The following is a 16588-nucleotide window of genomic DNA, read 5'->3' on the forward strand; positions in this document are numbered from 1 at the left end:
GGGGACACCAAGTCGACCGGACGCCATTTTGTAGCCACTGTTGAAATGTTGAAGTAGTGGAAGAGGGTTTGTTTCTCCTTTGCTTGGGCTTTGGCTCGGTTCGGTTCGTCTCTCTCTGTCTCCGATGTGGCGAACTAGGACTGTGTGTGGAGGAGGAGGAGGAGGAGGAAGAGGAGGGGAATAAAAGAGGAAGAGGATGAAATTGCCATTTTATTTTTTTATCTTGCTGACTGACTGCTCTCTAACTCTTAACTGAAAATACAGCATCAACAAACACTATCATCAACTGTTATCAAAGAGTTTTGTAAAAAAAGAAAAAGACCGACAGACTGATGAGACAAGACTGTTTATGTAATGAACAACAACAGTTGGTATTTTTTCTGAGAGGAGATGGAGAACTGTGTTCCTGACAGATGAGACTATGACAAACAACATAGGGACTGTCCCAAATTGCACCCTATTCCCTATGTAGACTATTTCAGTGCACTGCGAAGGGAAATAGAGTGCCATTTGAGACGCAGTGCTTGGTCTGTTTCTGTGAGAGGAGAGAGAGAGAGAGAGAGAGTGTTTCCAGGCTGCTGTGATGAAGTTCTGACTGACTGGTACACCCTGGATCCACTGATCTCCCATCAGGTTTAAAAAAAAAAAAAAACTCATTTAGAAGAACAATTACACAAATGTATTAAAGATAAGGTATGAGGGGCTGTGGGATCGGCTGGATGACTGGGTACAGTAGCTCTATGTCTGTCCTAAATGGGACCCTGTTCCCTATATAGTGCTCTAGGGCCCATAGGGTTCTGGTCAGAAGTAGTGCACTACATAGGGAATAGGGTACAATTTGGGACGCCGCCTATGGATACACTTGGGTGCTTTCCTTTAGCCACAGATTTGGGGTCAGATCATGTTTTATATAACGTTACTGGTTAAAAGTTTGAACGTCTGGCCTGGTAAGCTGATCTGGGACCTGTGCTTAGAGGGGCAGCTTGGACCCAAACAGGACCGTTACTGTTACTGGCAAACTTGTGTTAAGTGTGTGACAGAGCAACCTGGGCGAAAACTGTAATGCTTGTCTAGTATTTGCCCCCCCCAACTGTTATTTGACCCCCAGTCCCTGACCCCTAGGCACTCAAAGGTGTTGATGGGAATAAACTAATGGTACTAATTCCAGCAGGTTTATGAGATGGTAAGATGGAACTACTACCATATTGCTTTTACCTATCCAATCCTTTCAGATCTACATGAAGTGCCTAGGGGCTAGGGACAGTTGGTAGAGCATGGCGTTTGCGACGCCAGGGTTGTGGGTTCGTTTCCCACGGGGGGGGCAGTATGAAAATGTATGTACTCACTAACTGTAAGTCGCTCTAGATAAGAGCGTCTGCTAAATGACTAAAATGTTAAATGGAGGCTCATTTGGAATTGGTCAATACTCCCTTAAAGGTCAGATGAAGACTGTTGCCCACGGTGACATGAGGTCAAAAGGTTACCAGGAGTGCAGTATGAGTGACAGATGTTTTCAGTTTGTTTTTCTTTATTTTTCCTTCTTTACTCCTATTTTTCTTCTTCTCTTATTTGGGTTCTAATGTGAAAGCTGAGATGAGCTGTATGATATCTCAGGAGGTTTTTATTTTTTAAAAAACTAACAAAATAAACTTTTTGTTATCGGTGTATTCTGTTTTATTTCTCCTGTGTAGGTCAGACGTTGCCCTGACTCACTCACTCCCAAATGATCATCAAGAAAAATTATGTCTTGAGCAAGCCTGCTCTACACTTACAATAAGTATCCATGTTGTCAAAACAACCAAGAGGTGTTTTTGTGTAACATTTTTGAATTTTGGGAAAGTTACCAGACTTCTGCAATTCTAAATACAATATTTATTTACATAACTTATTGAGTGATTGGTTGGTTGAATTATTTAATTATTACATATGCGCACAGCATTTCCACACAATCTATTGTATTTCAGACCTGCACTAAGTACTATACTTTCCCTGTAACCCACAGATCATAAGATAATAACATCATTATCTCTTCATACTACTAACATCATAACAATAATCTACATCCTAATCAATATCATAACATTTATAATCACTAACATCATTATCTATATACTACTAACAACATCATAACAATAATCTACATAATAATCAATATCATAACATTTATAATCAATAACATCATTATCTCTATATACTACTAACATAACAATAATCTACATCATAATCAATATAACATTTATAATCAATAACATTATCTATATACTACTAACAACATAATCTACATCAATCAATATAACATTTATAATCAATAACAATCTATATACTACTAACAACATAACAATAATCTACATCCTAATCAATATCATAACATTTATAATCAACATCATTATCTCTATACTACTAACAACATCATAACAATAATCTACATCATAATCAATATAACATTTATAATCAATAACAACAACACAAGGGCAAATCTACAAAAACTCCCCAGCTTACAGTGGCTTGCGCAAGGATTCACCCCCTTGGCATTTTTCCTATTTTGTTGCCTTACAACCTGGAATGAAAATAGATTTTTGGGGGGTTTGTATCATTTGATTTATACAACATACGTTGCAAAATATGTTGTTTTCTTGTCAAACAAACAAGAAATAAGACAATGACCCCCCCGAAGTCAATATTTTGTAGCGACAACCTTTGCAGCAATTACAGCTGCAGGTCTCTTGGGGTATGTCTCTATAAGCTTAAACCACTCAAGTGTTGCTTTAGCAGTATGCTTAGGGTCATTGTCCTGCTGGAAGGTGAACCTCCGTCCCAGTCTCAAAACTCTGGAAGACTGAAACAGGTTTCCCTCAAGAATTTCCCTGTATTTAGCGCCATCCATCATTCCTATAATTCTGACCAGTTTCCCAGTCCCTGCTGATAAAAAACATCCCCACAGCATGATGCTGCCACCACCATGCTTCACTGTGGGGATGGTGATGAGGTGTTGGGTTTGCACCAGCCATAGCATTTTCCTTGATGGCCAAAAAGCTCAATTTTAGTCTCATCTGACCAGAGTACCTTCTTCCATATGTTTGGGGAGTCTCCCACATGCCTTTTGGCGAGCACCAAACGTGTTTGCTTATTTGTTTCTTTAAGCAATGGCTTTTTTCTGGCCACTGTTCCGTAAAGCCCAGCTCTGTGGAGTGTACGGCTTAAAGTGGTCCTATGGACAGATACTCCAATCTCCGCTGTGGATCTTTACAGCTCCTTCAGGGTTATCTTTGGTCTCTTTGTTGCCTCTCGGATTAATGCCCTCCTTGCCTGGTCCGTGAGTTTTGGTGTGCGGCCCTCTCTTGGCAGGTTTATTGTGGTGCCATATTTGTTCCATTTTTTAACAATGGATTTAATGGTGCTCTGTGGGATGTTCAAAGTTTCTGATATTTTTTTATATCCCAACCCTTATCTGTACTTCTCCACAACTTTGTCCCTGTCCCTGTTTGGAGAGCTCCTTGGTCCTCATGGTGCCGCTTGCTTGGTGGTGCCCCTTGCTTAGTGGTGTTGCAGACTCTGGGGCCTTTCAGAACAGGTGTGTATATATACTGAGATCATGTGACAGATCATGTGACACTTAGATTGCACACAGGTGGACTTTATTTAACTAATTATGTGACTTCCGAAGGTAATTGGTTGCACCAGATCTTATTTAGGGGCTTCATAGCAAAGGGGGTGAATACATATGCACGCACCACTTTTCCGTAAATTATTTTTTAGAATTTTTTTAAACAAGTTATTTTTTTCATTTCACTTCACCAATTTGGACTATTTTGTGTATGTCCATTACATGAAATCCAAATAAAAATCTATTGAAATTACAGGTTCTAATGCAACAAAATAGGAAAAACACCAAGGGGGATGAATACTTTTGGAGTCGCTTACCAAGAAAACGGAATGTTCCTGAGTGGCCGAGTTTTGACTTAAATCTGCTTGAAAATCTATGGCATGTCTAGCAATGATCAACTACTAAGTTGATAGAGCTTGAATAATTTTTAAAAGAATAATGGGCAAATGTTGCACATTCCAGGTGTGTAGAGACTTACCCAGCAAGACTCACAGCTGTAATCGCTACCAAAGGTGTTTCTAACATGTATTGACTCAGAGGGTTGTATATATATCCAATCAAGATATGTTTGTGTTGTATTTTTCATATTTGTTTTAACAAATGTAAGAATTTTTCTTACAATTTGACATTACAGAGTATTTTGTGTAGATCGTTGACCACAAAATGACAATTAAATCCATTTTAATCCCATTTTGTAACAACAAAATGTGGAAAAAGTAAAGGGGTGTGAATACTTTCTGAAGGCACTGTACAACAACATTTCCAATCAATAACATGAGAGATTTCAAAAAATCAACAACGAAAATAAACCCCAACAATAAACAAAATTGACTTGTGAAAAAGATGTCCTATTTTATTCAAATGTTTCAAAATACAAAGAATGAACAGATGATTATAATAATACATGTACTAATAATGGAAACACTTCAAGATAAAGAATATAAGATAAACACTAAATAAGATGAAGACAAAAGCAAAAAATAATGTATAGAATGCTGGAATGTATAGAATGCTGGAATGTATAGAATGCAGTGGAGGCTGGTGGGAGGAGCTATAGGAGGACTGGCTCATTGTAATGGCTGGAAGGGAATTAATGGAACGGTATCAAACAGATCAAATATGGAAACCACATGTTGGACTCTGTTCCATTTATTCCATTCCAGCCATTACAATGAGCCCGTCTTCCTCCTCCCACCAGCCTCCACTGATAGAATGCAAAATAGACCTAATTGAGCTAGTCTCTTAAATTAAACAAAACCCCATGTTACCCTGGTGGCAAAAATCAAAATGAATAATGGTGGTTGCAGTCACTCCTTTTAGATTTCTTCCAAGGTTCTAGAAAGATAAACTAATTATGTTGTTAAAATTAGAACCACTTAAGGTTTGTCACCACATTATAAACACCAGTCCACTGCTGACCATAGATGTAAAACACAAAACTGACCTAAGATCAGCATGTAGGGTCAGCATCATTCTACTCCTACTCAGTCCCCTGGGCTGCTCTCTCCTCTCCCGGTCCAGCTTCAGCTCTGGAGCTCAGAGAGACCATCTCCATGGCATTGGCATCAACATAAAGATCCATGCTGCTCACCCTGTTCACTCTCTTCTGCCTCCTGGTGGTCTAGGGAGACACAGCACCAAGAGTCAGACATTTACGCTCTCTCTCTCTCCCTCTTTTCATATAATCAGTACAGTACTGAAAAACAAACACAGGTCAAAGATACACACCTGGTTAATCATATAGATACAGACAATGTAGAATCTGAACCCTGCTCAAACACACAAACATTTAAATGACTTGTAACGTCTGAGTACTGTAAGTCGCTCTGGATAAGAGCGTCTGCTAAATGACTAAAATGTAAATGTAAATGTCTTTACCTTGTAGTACAGGTAGAAGGTGGTGATGGCTGTCAGTAGGATCAGCAGCACTACAACGTGTCTGATGATGAAGGCTGGCAGAGGAGAGGCTGCAAACAGAAACACCTTTGATGAGGGGACTGATCATCATCATATAGATCTGTGGGAAATCTGTCAATGACAAAGTTAGAAGTCTGGTTCATGTTCAGTTACCTGTGACGGTGAGGGTGAGGAGCTCACTCTCAGAGGAGAAGTTATGAGAGAAAACATAATTGTCATAAACACAGCTGTAGTTCCCTTGGTGGGAGTCATCTGCAGCAGGGAAGAGGAAGGCAGCAGAGTGATTGACAGCTGGCTGGGTCTGGGTTCTATTGGAGCCGGTGAACGTGAGGAGGAAGGAGCCTCCTGGGTACTGTGGCTGAGTGGAGCAGGTGATGGTGAAGCTGTGGCCCCTAAACACCTCGGGCCCCTCATGGCCCCTGGAGACCCCTCCCATTGAGTCAGTCAGGGAGATATCAGGCTGGACCGGGAGATCTGTAACAAGAAAAGAGAAGAAGAAAAACCTCTTCAACTAGTTTCCTGTAGATATGACAATAACATCAGCATGTAACAGTGCTAGCCACCCTCCCTCACAGGGCAACATGAGTAGTGGGCCTACAGTCACTGAGACAACATATGTTGATATCAGGCTGAAGCAGGACATCTGGAACAAGAGGAGAGAAAAAGAAAACGTGGCTCCTCAACTACTTTCCTCCTTTAGATATGACAATAACATGACATGTGACAGTGGCAGTGAGTAGAGACGTTCACTGAGATAACACTCAAATACAAAAGCATTCTGGGATATTTAAGTTGTATTTGATTTTGGGACTCCTGTTGAACAGGTAAGTGGGGTATATAGTCACCCTGTGATGGGGTTGATTGGGTTCTTGTGGTAGGTCGACTTGAGGTGTTGATGGTAACATCAGAGGTGGTGTCACCCTCTTGGAGTCCGGCTGAGGTGTTGATGGTGGGATCAGAGGTGGTGTCACCCTCTTGGAGTCCGGCTGAGGTGTCTGAAACCCGGCTGGTCAGACTACTGCTGGTGTCCTGGGTGGAAGTAGCCAAGCTGGGTTTAACAGAGGCGGGGGTAGATGGGATATCTGGGTTCCATGCCTTAACATTGATGTAGTCATTCTGAGTAGCTGTAGCATGGGTTGGAGAGATAGCTGTAATTAAAGAGGGAAGACAGTTAAAGGGGAATTTTTTCAACTTCATATTCATCATCTCCAGCACCACCCCAACATCAACATCTGGGAAAATGGCACGTTTCTATCTATCTGTCGTAGTGAACATGATTTCGAAGTTTCGGCTTAAAGTGACAGAGGAGAGAGAGAGTCAGAGGTGAAATGAACAACATTTACATTTTAGCAGACGCTCTTATCCAGAGCGACTTACAGGAGCAATTTGGGTTACGTGCCTTGCTCAAGGGCACATCGACAGATTTTTCACCTAGTTGGCTCGGGGATTAGAACCAGCGACCTTTCGGTTACTGGCACAACGCTCTTAACCACTAAGCTACCTGCTGCCCCACTGTCCTTTATAAAATATTTCCACTGTCCCAGAACAGGAAGTGGTCCCATTCACCAGTCTGACTGAGTAGTTCAGCTGTAAACAGCAGAGAGGAAAACACAGTGGTGAGGACAGATTATGACAGGGCTTCTGTTATTCTAACAGCAGTAATGCTTTGTGGTTGACAAGTATTAGTAGTGCCATAAAACAGTACTTGTTATTGGGTTTTAGAATGGTGTGTATGGACACATGAATTTTTCCATGTGGGATAATAAAGTTGACTAATATTGAACTGCTATAATCACTGTAGATTTATACTCTACCTACCTGATGGACTGACACTTTGAGCCTGGAGATGTGCCAAGCTTATAGAAACATACCCCAAGAGACTTGCAGCTGTAATTGCTGCAAAAGGTGGCTCTACAAAGTATTGACTTTGGGGGGGGGTGAATAGTTATGCACGCTCAAGTTTTCTGTTTTTTTTGTCTTATTTCTTGTTTGTTTCACAATAAAAAATATTTTGCATCTTGAAAGTGGTAGGCATTTTGTGTAAATCAAATGATACAAACCCCCAAAAAATCCATTTTAATTCCAGGTTGTAAGGCAACAAAATAGGAAAAATGCCAAAAGGGGGTGAATACTTTCGCAAACCACTGTATGTTGATGTTGGGGTGGTGCTGGAGATGATGAATAATTCCCTTTAACACATTCTAAATGATGACACACCCCTTTAAATCATATCTTGTGTCAGTAGTGTGTGGTCCCATTGTATAGTAAGGCAGTTCACCACACAACACAGGCTATCTATAACCATAAAAGATATCAAGAAAAACCTACTTTCTAGTAATAAAATAAAAACATAAAAACATGATACATGTGATATAATGTACAAATACATCTCTCAATATTACCAGTGTCTTACCTGAGCACATCACATTATGATAATATTCACCATTACAGACACCAGGTCCTCCACTGATGTCACACCTTGTAATAGTAGACTCATCTCCATTGCAACTCTCTACCATGACTCCTCCTCTTCCCTCTTCAACCATAGGTCCTCCAGATTCAGCTGTAGCATTCCCACAGCCCATCTGTCTACACACAACCTTAGCCTCTATCATGCTCCACCACCCAGTACATAGAACTAACCACTCTCCTCTGTAGAAGACTTCCACTGTCCCAGAACAGGAAGTGGGCCCATTCACCAGTCTGACTGAGTATTCAGCTGTAAACAGCAGAGAGGAAAACACAGTGGTGAGGACAGATTATGACAGGGCTTCTGTTATTCTAACAGCAGTAATGCTTTGTGGTTGACAAGTATTAGCAGTTCCATAAAACAGTACTTGATATTGGGTTTTAGAATGGTGTGTATGGACACATGAATTTCTCCATGTGGGATAAAAAAGGACTAATATTGAACTGCTATAATCACTGTAGATTTGTACTCTACCTACCTGGTGGACTGACGCTTTGAGCCTGGAGATCTGAGAGAGAGAGAGAGAGAGAGAGAGAGAGAGAGAGAGAGAGAGAGAGAGAGAGAGAGAGAGAGAGAGAGAGAGAGAGAGAGAGAGAGAGAGAGAGAGAGAGAGAGAGAGAGAGAGAGAGAGAGAGAGAGAGAGAGAGAGAGAGAGAGAGAGAGAGAGAGAGAGAGAGAAAACGTTGAAGTGAACATCAACATGACCTTTCATGATGTGATGGGGAAGATAAGCTTATCGTTGGTATGGTGCAACAACACCAACGTGTACACACATTACCCTTCCATGGAAATGTGAGCATCACTTTGCAGATTAGTTCATATTTAATTTAATGCATTTGCTTTCGTCAGTTTTTTTCAATCGTTCATTTACATAGGTCAGAGGTCAAGCTGAGCCGGACCAAGAGTGAAAGAGTGGAAAAGGTTACTGGTTATGATGACATCACAGGTGAGAAGTCAGTTCTGAAAAGATATTCAGCTGATGTACAGTACACGTTACTCAAGGGATGGGCAACTTTGATGTGGGTGGGGATCACAACAAATTTGAACTCATCATGAGGGTCCTCTGTGTCTCACGGCTCTGCTTACCCACATCCATAACCACACATGCAGTCAGAGCCGACCCTAGCCTTTTCGGGGCCCTAAGTGGTCTAAGGCACTGCATCTCAGTGCTCGAGGCGTCACTACAGACCCCCTGGTTCGATTCTAGGCTGTATCACAACCGGCCGTGATTGGGAGTCCCATAGGGCGGCGCACAATTTGCCCAGTGTCGTCCGGGTTTGGCCGGTGTAGGCCGTCATTGTAAATAAGAATTTGTTCTTAACTGACTTGCCTAGTTAAATAAAGGTTAAAATAAAGTGACATTTGGAGAGAACATTTTTCATTTTAGAGTTCATTTCCTGCAATTCTACACATTTTGCCAAGGGGAGGAGAGAAGATTTAGCAATTTTATAACTCATTTCATGCAATTCTACTCATTTTGCCATTGAGGAGAGAAAACGTTCCCTTTTTTAAGATGACATCTGAGTGAGTGACTAACACCTGGTCGGTAATTTGACCATGATTACTAAGAGTTTAGATAGCTGGCCGCTAGCCTAATTTACCAATCTAAAAAATGTTAGCTGACATGGGCTAATTGAGTGACAGTGAGTGACCTGACATAACAATGCACCATCAAATTTCAAATTTGCACCTTGTGTATTCTACTATTCTAACTCTCAACATAAAGTTGAAACCCCAGAAAATTAAATAAATTGGGAAATTGATCCGAGGGACTACAAAAGGCGACCGCCAGTGGCCCATCACTGTCTGTCAGCCCTATCTCTTTTGACATCTCCCCTTCTCTGCCATATATATATTTATTCCTCTCTCTCTCTCTCTCTCTCTCTCTCTCTCTCTCTCTGTCTGTCTCTCTCTCTCTCTCTCTCTCTCTCGATGGACAGTTAGGCTACAATAAAGTACATTTACAGGTCATCACATCATGCTGCATGTTCGTTCTCTAGCCCTGCTAAATTAAAACATATCTCAGTAACTGTCACAAGTGTATATCAGCATAACAGCATCCTACCTGTGCTCCAGAACAGGATCATCAATATCACTGCAGGTATCATATCTGTCTCTAACTGGGGCTCCACTGAGCTATACAAGTCTGCTGTCATGAAGAGTGGACTGAAGAGTGGACAAATACTGCTAGGCTATATGACTTCTATGTCAATAGTTCATTAGGTCTTTGATGTGAGATAAACTTCTTAGCAACTTATCTTGGATCACTGGTTGAACTCAGCTAAATACAGCAAACTGATCTGTTTTGAAAACCCCCACAGGAAACTGCTGACAGAGCAGCAAAGTTGTACATAGTGTGTGCTATAATATCTTAAATTATCATCAGTTGTTGACTTGGGAAAGTCACATCAAACTTTCTACTGCTTGAGGTCACCTCTTATAGAATATTGGTTAATGTTCCAGCACCTAAATATAAACAGTACCAGCACCCAAAATGAGTACTGATGAGGTCTCATGTTAGAGCAGGAGAAGGGGGGATGTGGTGTAGAAGCTAGAGGTCTGTTACCCAAGTCAACTCAACAGGCCTGATGCTATATGTTAGGGTCAGGCTGGGCTGGGCCAAGAGTGGAAAAGGTTACTGGTTATGATGACATCACTGGTGAGAAGTCAGTGATCAAACATATATTCTCTCTCTCTCTCCTCTCTCCCTCCACCTCATCCCTCCCCTCTCTGTCTCCCCCAGTACTCTCTTCCTCCTCTCTCCCTCCCTCTCTCTCCCCTCCTCTAATTTATAGTAAATAGAGAACAAGAGAGGGGGAGAAGAAGCGAGGGGAGAAGAGGAGAGGGGGAGAAGAGGAGGGAGAAGGGGGGAGAGGGGGAGGGGGAAGGGGTACTGGTACCACTACATGACCAAAAGTATGTGGACACCTGCTCGTCGAACCTCTGATCCCAAAATCATGGGCATTAAAATGGAGTTGGTCCCTTTGTTGCTATGACAGCCTCCACTCTTCTGAGAAGGCTTTCCATTAGGTGTTGTAACATTGCTGCGGGGACTTGCTTCCATTCAGCCACAAGAGCATTAGTGAGGTCGGGCACTGATGTTGGGCGATTAGGCCTGGCTTGCAGTCGGCGTTCCAATTCATCCCAAAGGTGTTCGATGGGGTTGAGGTCAGGGCTCTGTGCAGGCCAGTCAAGTTCTTCTACGCCGATCTCGACAAACCATTTCTGTATGGACCTCGTTTTGTGCACGGGGGCATTGTCATGCTGATACAGGAAAGGGCCTTCACCAAACTGTTGCCACAAAGTTGGAAGCACAGAATCGTCTAGAATGTCATATGATGTAGCGTTAAGATTTCCCTTCACTGGAACAAAGGCGCCTAACCCGAACCATGAAAAACAGCCACAGACCATTGATCCTCCGCCCCCAAACTTTACAGTTGGCACTTTGTACTAAAGAAGATATACTAAATAAGATACACTAAATAAGACATACAGTGCATTCGGAAAGTATTCAGACCCCTTGACTTTTTCCACATTGTTACATTACAGCCTTGTTCTAAAATGTATTGGATACAAAAAAAAAGTATATCTACACACAATACCCCATAATGACAAAGCGAAAACAGGTTTTTAGAAATTGTTGCAAATTTAAAAGTAAAAAAACAGAAATACCTTATTTACAAAAATATTCAGACCCTTTGCTATGAGACTCGAAATTGAGCTCAGCTGTATTCTGTTTCGATTGATCATCCTTGAGATGTTTCTACAACTTGATTGGAGTCCACCTGTGGTACATTCAATTGACTGGACAGGATTTGGAAAGTCACACACCTGTTTTGCTCGCCTGAGGTAGAGTATCTCATGATAAGCTGTAGACCACACTATTTACCAAGAGAGTTTTCATCTATATTTTTCGTAGCTGTCTATTTACCACCACAAACCGATGCTGGCACTCAGATCACACTCAACGAGCTGTATAAGGCCATAAGCAAACAAGAAAATGCTCATCCAGAGGCGGCGCTCCTAGTGGCCGGGGACTTTAATGCAGGGAAACTTAAATCTGTTTTACCTCATTTCTACCAGCATGTCAAATGTGCAACCAGAGGAAAAAAACTCTAGACCACCTTTACTCCACACACAGAGACGCGCAGATACTAAAGCAGGAAGCACCAGTGACTCGCTCAATACAGAAGTGGTCAGATGACGCAGATGCTAAGTTACAAGACTGTTTAGCTAGCACAGACTGGAATATGTTCCGGGATTCTTCCGATGGCATTGAAGAGAACACCACATCAGTCACTGGCTTCATCAATAAGTGCATTGACGAAGTTGTCCCCACAGTGACCATACGTACCCCAACCTGAAGCCATGGATTACAGGCAACATCCGCACTGAGCTAAAGGGTAGAGCTGCCGCTTTCAAAGAGTGGGACTCTAACCCGGACGCTTATAAGAAATCCTGCTATGCCCTCCGACAAACCATCAACCAGGCAAAGCGTCAATACAGGACTAAGATTGAATCGTACTACACCGGCTCTGACGCTCGTCGGATGTGGCAGGGCTTGCAAACTATTACGGACTACAAAGGGAAGCACAGCCGCAAGCTACCCAGTGACATGAGCCTACCAGACCAGCTAAATCACTTCTATGCTCGCTTCGAGGCAAGCAACACTGAAGCATGCATGAGAGCATCAGCTGTTCACGACGACTGTGTGATCATACTCTCCATAGCCGATGTGAGTAAGACCTTTAAACAGGTTAACATTCACAAGGCCGCAGGGTCAGGCGGATTACCAGGACGTGTACTCCGAGCATGCGCTGACCGACTGGCAAGTGTCTTCACTGACATTTTCAACCTGTCCCTAACTGAGTCTGTAATACCAACATGTGTCAAGCAGACCACCATAGTCCCTGTGCCCAAGAACACTAAGGTAACCTGCCTAAATGACTACAGACCCGTAGCACTCACGTCTGTAGCCATGTAGTGCTTTGAAAGGCTGGTTATGGCTCACATCAACACCATTATCCCAGAAACCCTAGACCCACTCCAATTTGCATACCGCCCCAACAGATCCACAGATTATGCAATCTCTATTGCACTCCACACTGCCCTTTCCCACCTGGACAAAAGGAACACCTACGTGAGAATGCTATTCATTGACTACAGCTCAGCGTTCAACACCATAGTGCCCTCAAAGCTCATCACTAAGCTAAGGACCCTGGGACTAAACACCTCCCTCTGCAACTGGATCTTGGATTTCCTGACAGGCCTCCCCCAGGTGGTAAGGGTAGGTAACAACACATCTGCCACGCTGATCCTCAACACTGGGGCCCCTCAGGGGTGCATGCTCAGTCCCCTCCTGTACTCCCTGTTCACCCATGACTGAATGGCCAAGCACGACTCCAACACCATCATTAAGTTTGCCGACGACACAACAGTGGTAGGCCTGATCACCGACAACGATGAGACAGCCTATAGGGAGGAGGTCAGAGACCTGGCCGTGTGGTGCCAGGATAACAACCTCTCCCTCAACGTGATCAAGACAAAGGAGATGATTGTGGACTACAGGAAAAGGAGGACCGAGCACACCCCCACTCTCATCGACGGGGCTGTAGTGGAGCAGGATGAGAGCTTCAAGTTCCTTGGAGTCCGCATCACCAACAATCTATCATGGTTCAAACACACCAAGACAGTGGTGAAGAGGGCACGACAAAGCCTATTCCCCCTCAGGAGACTGAAAAGATTTGGCATGGGTCCTCAGATACTCAAAAAATTATACATCTGCACCATCGAGAGCATCCTGACTGGTTGCATCACCGCCTGGTATGGCAACTGCTCGGCCTCCGACCGCAAGGCACTACAGAGGGTAGTGTGTACGGCCCAGTACATCGCTGGGGCCAAGCTTCCTGCCATCCAGGACCTCTATACCAGGCGGTGTCAGAGGAAGGCCCTAAAAATGGTCAAAGACTCCAGCCACCCTAGTCATAGACTGTTCTCTCTGATAACGCACGGCAAGCGGTACCGGAGCGCCAAGTCTAGGTCCAAAAGGCTTCTTAACAGCTTCTACCCCCAAGCCATAAGACTCCTGAACAGCTAATCATGGCTACCCAGACTATTTGCATTGTCCCCACCCCCTCTTTTATGCTGCTGCTACTCTCTGTTTATTATCTATGCATAGTCACTTTATCTCTACTTACATGTACATAGTACATATTACCTCAATTACTTCGACCAACCTGTGCCCCCGCACGTTGACTCGGTACCAGTACCCCCTGAAATAGCCTCGCTACTGTTATTTTACTGCTGCTCTTTAACTTTTTTTTATTTATTTTTTACTTATCCACCTTTTTTCTTTCTTAAAACTGCATTGTTGGTTAAAGGCTTGTAAGTAAACATTTCACTGTAGGGTCTGTTGTATTCGATCTGCAGAGAAGAATGGGAGAAACTCCGCCAAATACAGGTGTGCTAAGCTTGTAGCGTCATACCCAAGAAGACTCGTGGCTGCTTTCAGTTTTTTATTTTTAATACATTTGCAAACATTTCTAAAAACATGTTTTTGCTTCGTCATTATGGGGAATTGTGTGTTGATTGATAAGGGGGAAAAACGATTTACTCCATTTTAGAATAAGGCTGTAACGTAACAAAATGTGGAAGAAGTCAAGGGGTCTGAATACTTACCGAATGCACTGTACATAATAAGATATACTAAATAAAATATACTAAATAAGAAATACATAATAAGATATACTAAATAAAGACAAAGGCTACAAACCAATAAATGAGGATCAGAATCTAATTGGTCAGTTTTGAAAAACCCAATTCCAACATTTAATATATTTTTTATACAAAGAATGAACAGAGAATTAATAATACATGGTGAGACTTCTAAAAGTACAAAAAATAGCAGAAAGACAGAAAAAAAAGCAATAGATGCTGGAATGCAATGTATAGAACACAACAATGGAGTAATTGAACTTGTCTCTTAAAAACCCCACGTTACCCAAAACCTCATGTTACCAAAACCAAAACCCCATGTTACCAAAACCCCATGTTACCAAAACCAAAACCCCTTGTTACCAAAAACCCCATGTTACCCAAAACCCCATGTTACCAAAACCCCATGTTACCAAAACCAAAAGTTACCCAAACCCCATGTTACCAAAACCAAAACCCCATGTTACCCAAACCCCATGTTACCAAAACCCCATGTTACCCAAAACCCCATGGTACCATGGTGACAAAAAACAAACACTAAAAGGAATAATGGTGTTTGCAGTCACTCTTTTTAGATTTATTCCAAGGTTCTAGAAAGATAAACTAATTCTGAACGTGTTATTAAAATTAGAACCACTTAAGGTTTGTCACCACATTTTAAACACCAGTCCACTGCTGACAATATATTTTAAAACACAAAACTGACCTAAGATCAGCATGTAGGGTCAGCATCATTCTACTCCTACTCAGTCCCCTGGGCTGCTCTCTCCTCTCCCGGTCCAGCTTCAGCTCTGGAGCTCAGAGAGACCATCTCCATGGCATTGGCATCAACATAAAGATCCATGCTGCTCACCCTGTTCACTCTCTTCTGCCTCCTGGTGGTCTAGGGAGACAGCACCAAGAGTCAGACATTTCCTGGTTCTGTATCTCTCTCTCTTCTTATACTCAGTACAGTACTGAAAAACAAACAAGATAGTACAACACAAGTCAAAGATACACACCTGGTTAATCATTGATATATATATATATATATATATATATATATATATATATATAGACCAATGTAGAATCTGAATCCTGCTCAAACACACAAACATTTAGTTTAAATGACATGTAATGACTGAGTAAATGTTTATTTTTAAAACTTTTTTTGAATAAATGTCTTTTTTTGATGTAACCTTTATTTAATGGGTCAGTTAAGAACAATTATTTTATTTTATTGTAAATTCTTATTTACAATGACGGCCTACCACGGACGACACTGGGCCAATCATGCGCCGCCCTATGGGACTCCCGATCACGGCCGGATTGTGATACAGCCTGGAATTGAACCAGCGTCTGTGGTGACACCTCCAGCACTGAGATGCAATGCCTTAGACCGCTGCACCACTCAGGAGCCTTTACCTTGTAGTACAGGTAGATGGTGGTGATGGCTGTCAGTAGGATCAGCAGCACTACAACGTGTCTGATGATGAAGGCTGGCAGAGGAGAGGCTGCAAACAGAAACACCTTTGATGAGGGGACTGGTCATCATCACATAGATCTGTGGGAAATCTGTCAACGACAAAGTTATAAGTCTGGATCATGTTCAGTTACCTGTGACGGTGAGGTTGAGGAGCTCACTCTCAGAGGAGAAGTTATGAGAGAAAACATAATTGTCATAAACACAGCTGTAGTTCCCTTGGTGGGAGTCATCTGCAGCAGGGAAGAGGAAGGCAGCAGAGTGATTGACAGCTGGCTGGGTCTGGGTTCTGTTGGAGCCGGTGAACGTGAGGAGGAAGGAGCCTCCTGGGTACTGTGGCTGAGCGGAGCAGGTGATGGTGAAGCTGTGGCCCCTGAACACTTCGGGCCCCTGGTGGCCCCTGGAGACCCCTCCCATTGAG

General features: G+C 42.6%; 2 protein-coding genes across 3 annotated transcripts in view; one reads left to right on the top strand and one right to left on the bottom strand.

Moving 5' to 3' along the window:
• naa15b (N-alpha-acetyltransferase 15, NatA auxiliary subunit b) overlaps positions 1 to 1665 on the top strand; it is a 28160-nt gene extending 26495 nt beyond the window's left edge. For both annotated transcript variants that reach the window (XM_041840838.2, XM_041840839.2), the window contains exon 20: positions 1 to 1665. This exon is cut by the window's left edge and continues 248 nt beyond it. The gene's annotated coding sequence lies outside the window, so the exon portion shown is untranslated.
• Positions 1666 to 4757: 3092 nt separating this feature from the next.
• Positions 4758 to 16588, bottom strand: LOC121533045 (soluble scavenger receptor cysteine-rich domain-containing protein SSC5D-like). Its single transcript, XM_041838813.2, has 9 exons — positions 16302 to 16588; positions 16110 to 16198; positions 15412 to 15588; positions 8470 to 8499; positions 7935 to 8240; positions 6367 to 6669; positions 5675 to 5995; positions 5483 to 5571; positions 4758 to 5225 (listed from the first exon to the last, which is right to left on the bottom strand). Exons 3-9 carry the CDS (start codon positions 15422 to 15424, stop codon positions 5085 to 5087), a joined length of 1203 nt encoding a protein of 400 aa, XP_041694747.2. The 5' UTR covers positions 15425 to 15588; positions 16110 to 16198; positions 16302 to 16588; the 3' UTR covers positions 4758 to 5084.

The sequence above is a fragment of the Coregonus clupeaformis genome, chromosome 27, assembly GCF_020615455.1.
Source record: "Coregonus clupeaformis isolate EN_2021a chromosome 27, ASM2061545v1, whole genome shotgun sequence".
Taxonomy (NCBI): domain Eukaryota; kingdom Metazoa; phylum Chordata; class Actinopteri; order Salmoniformes; family Salmonidae; genus Coregonus; species Coregonus clupeaformis.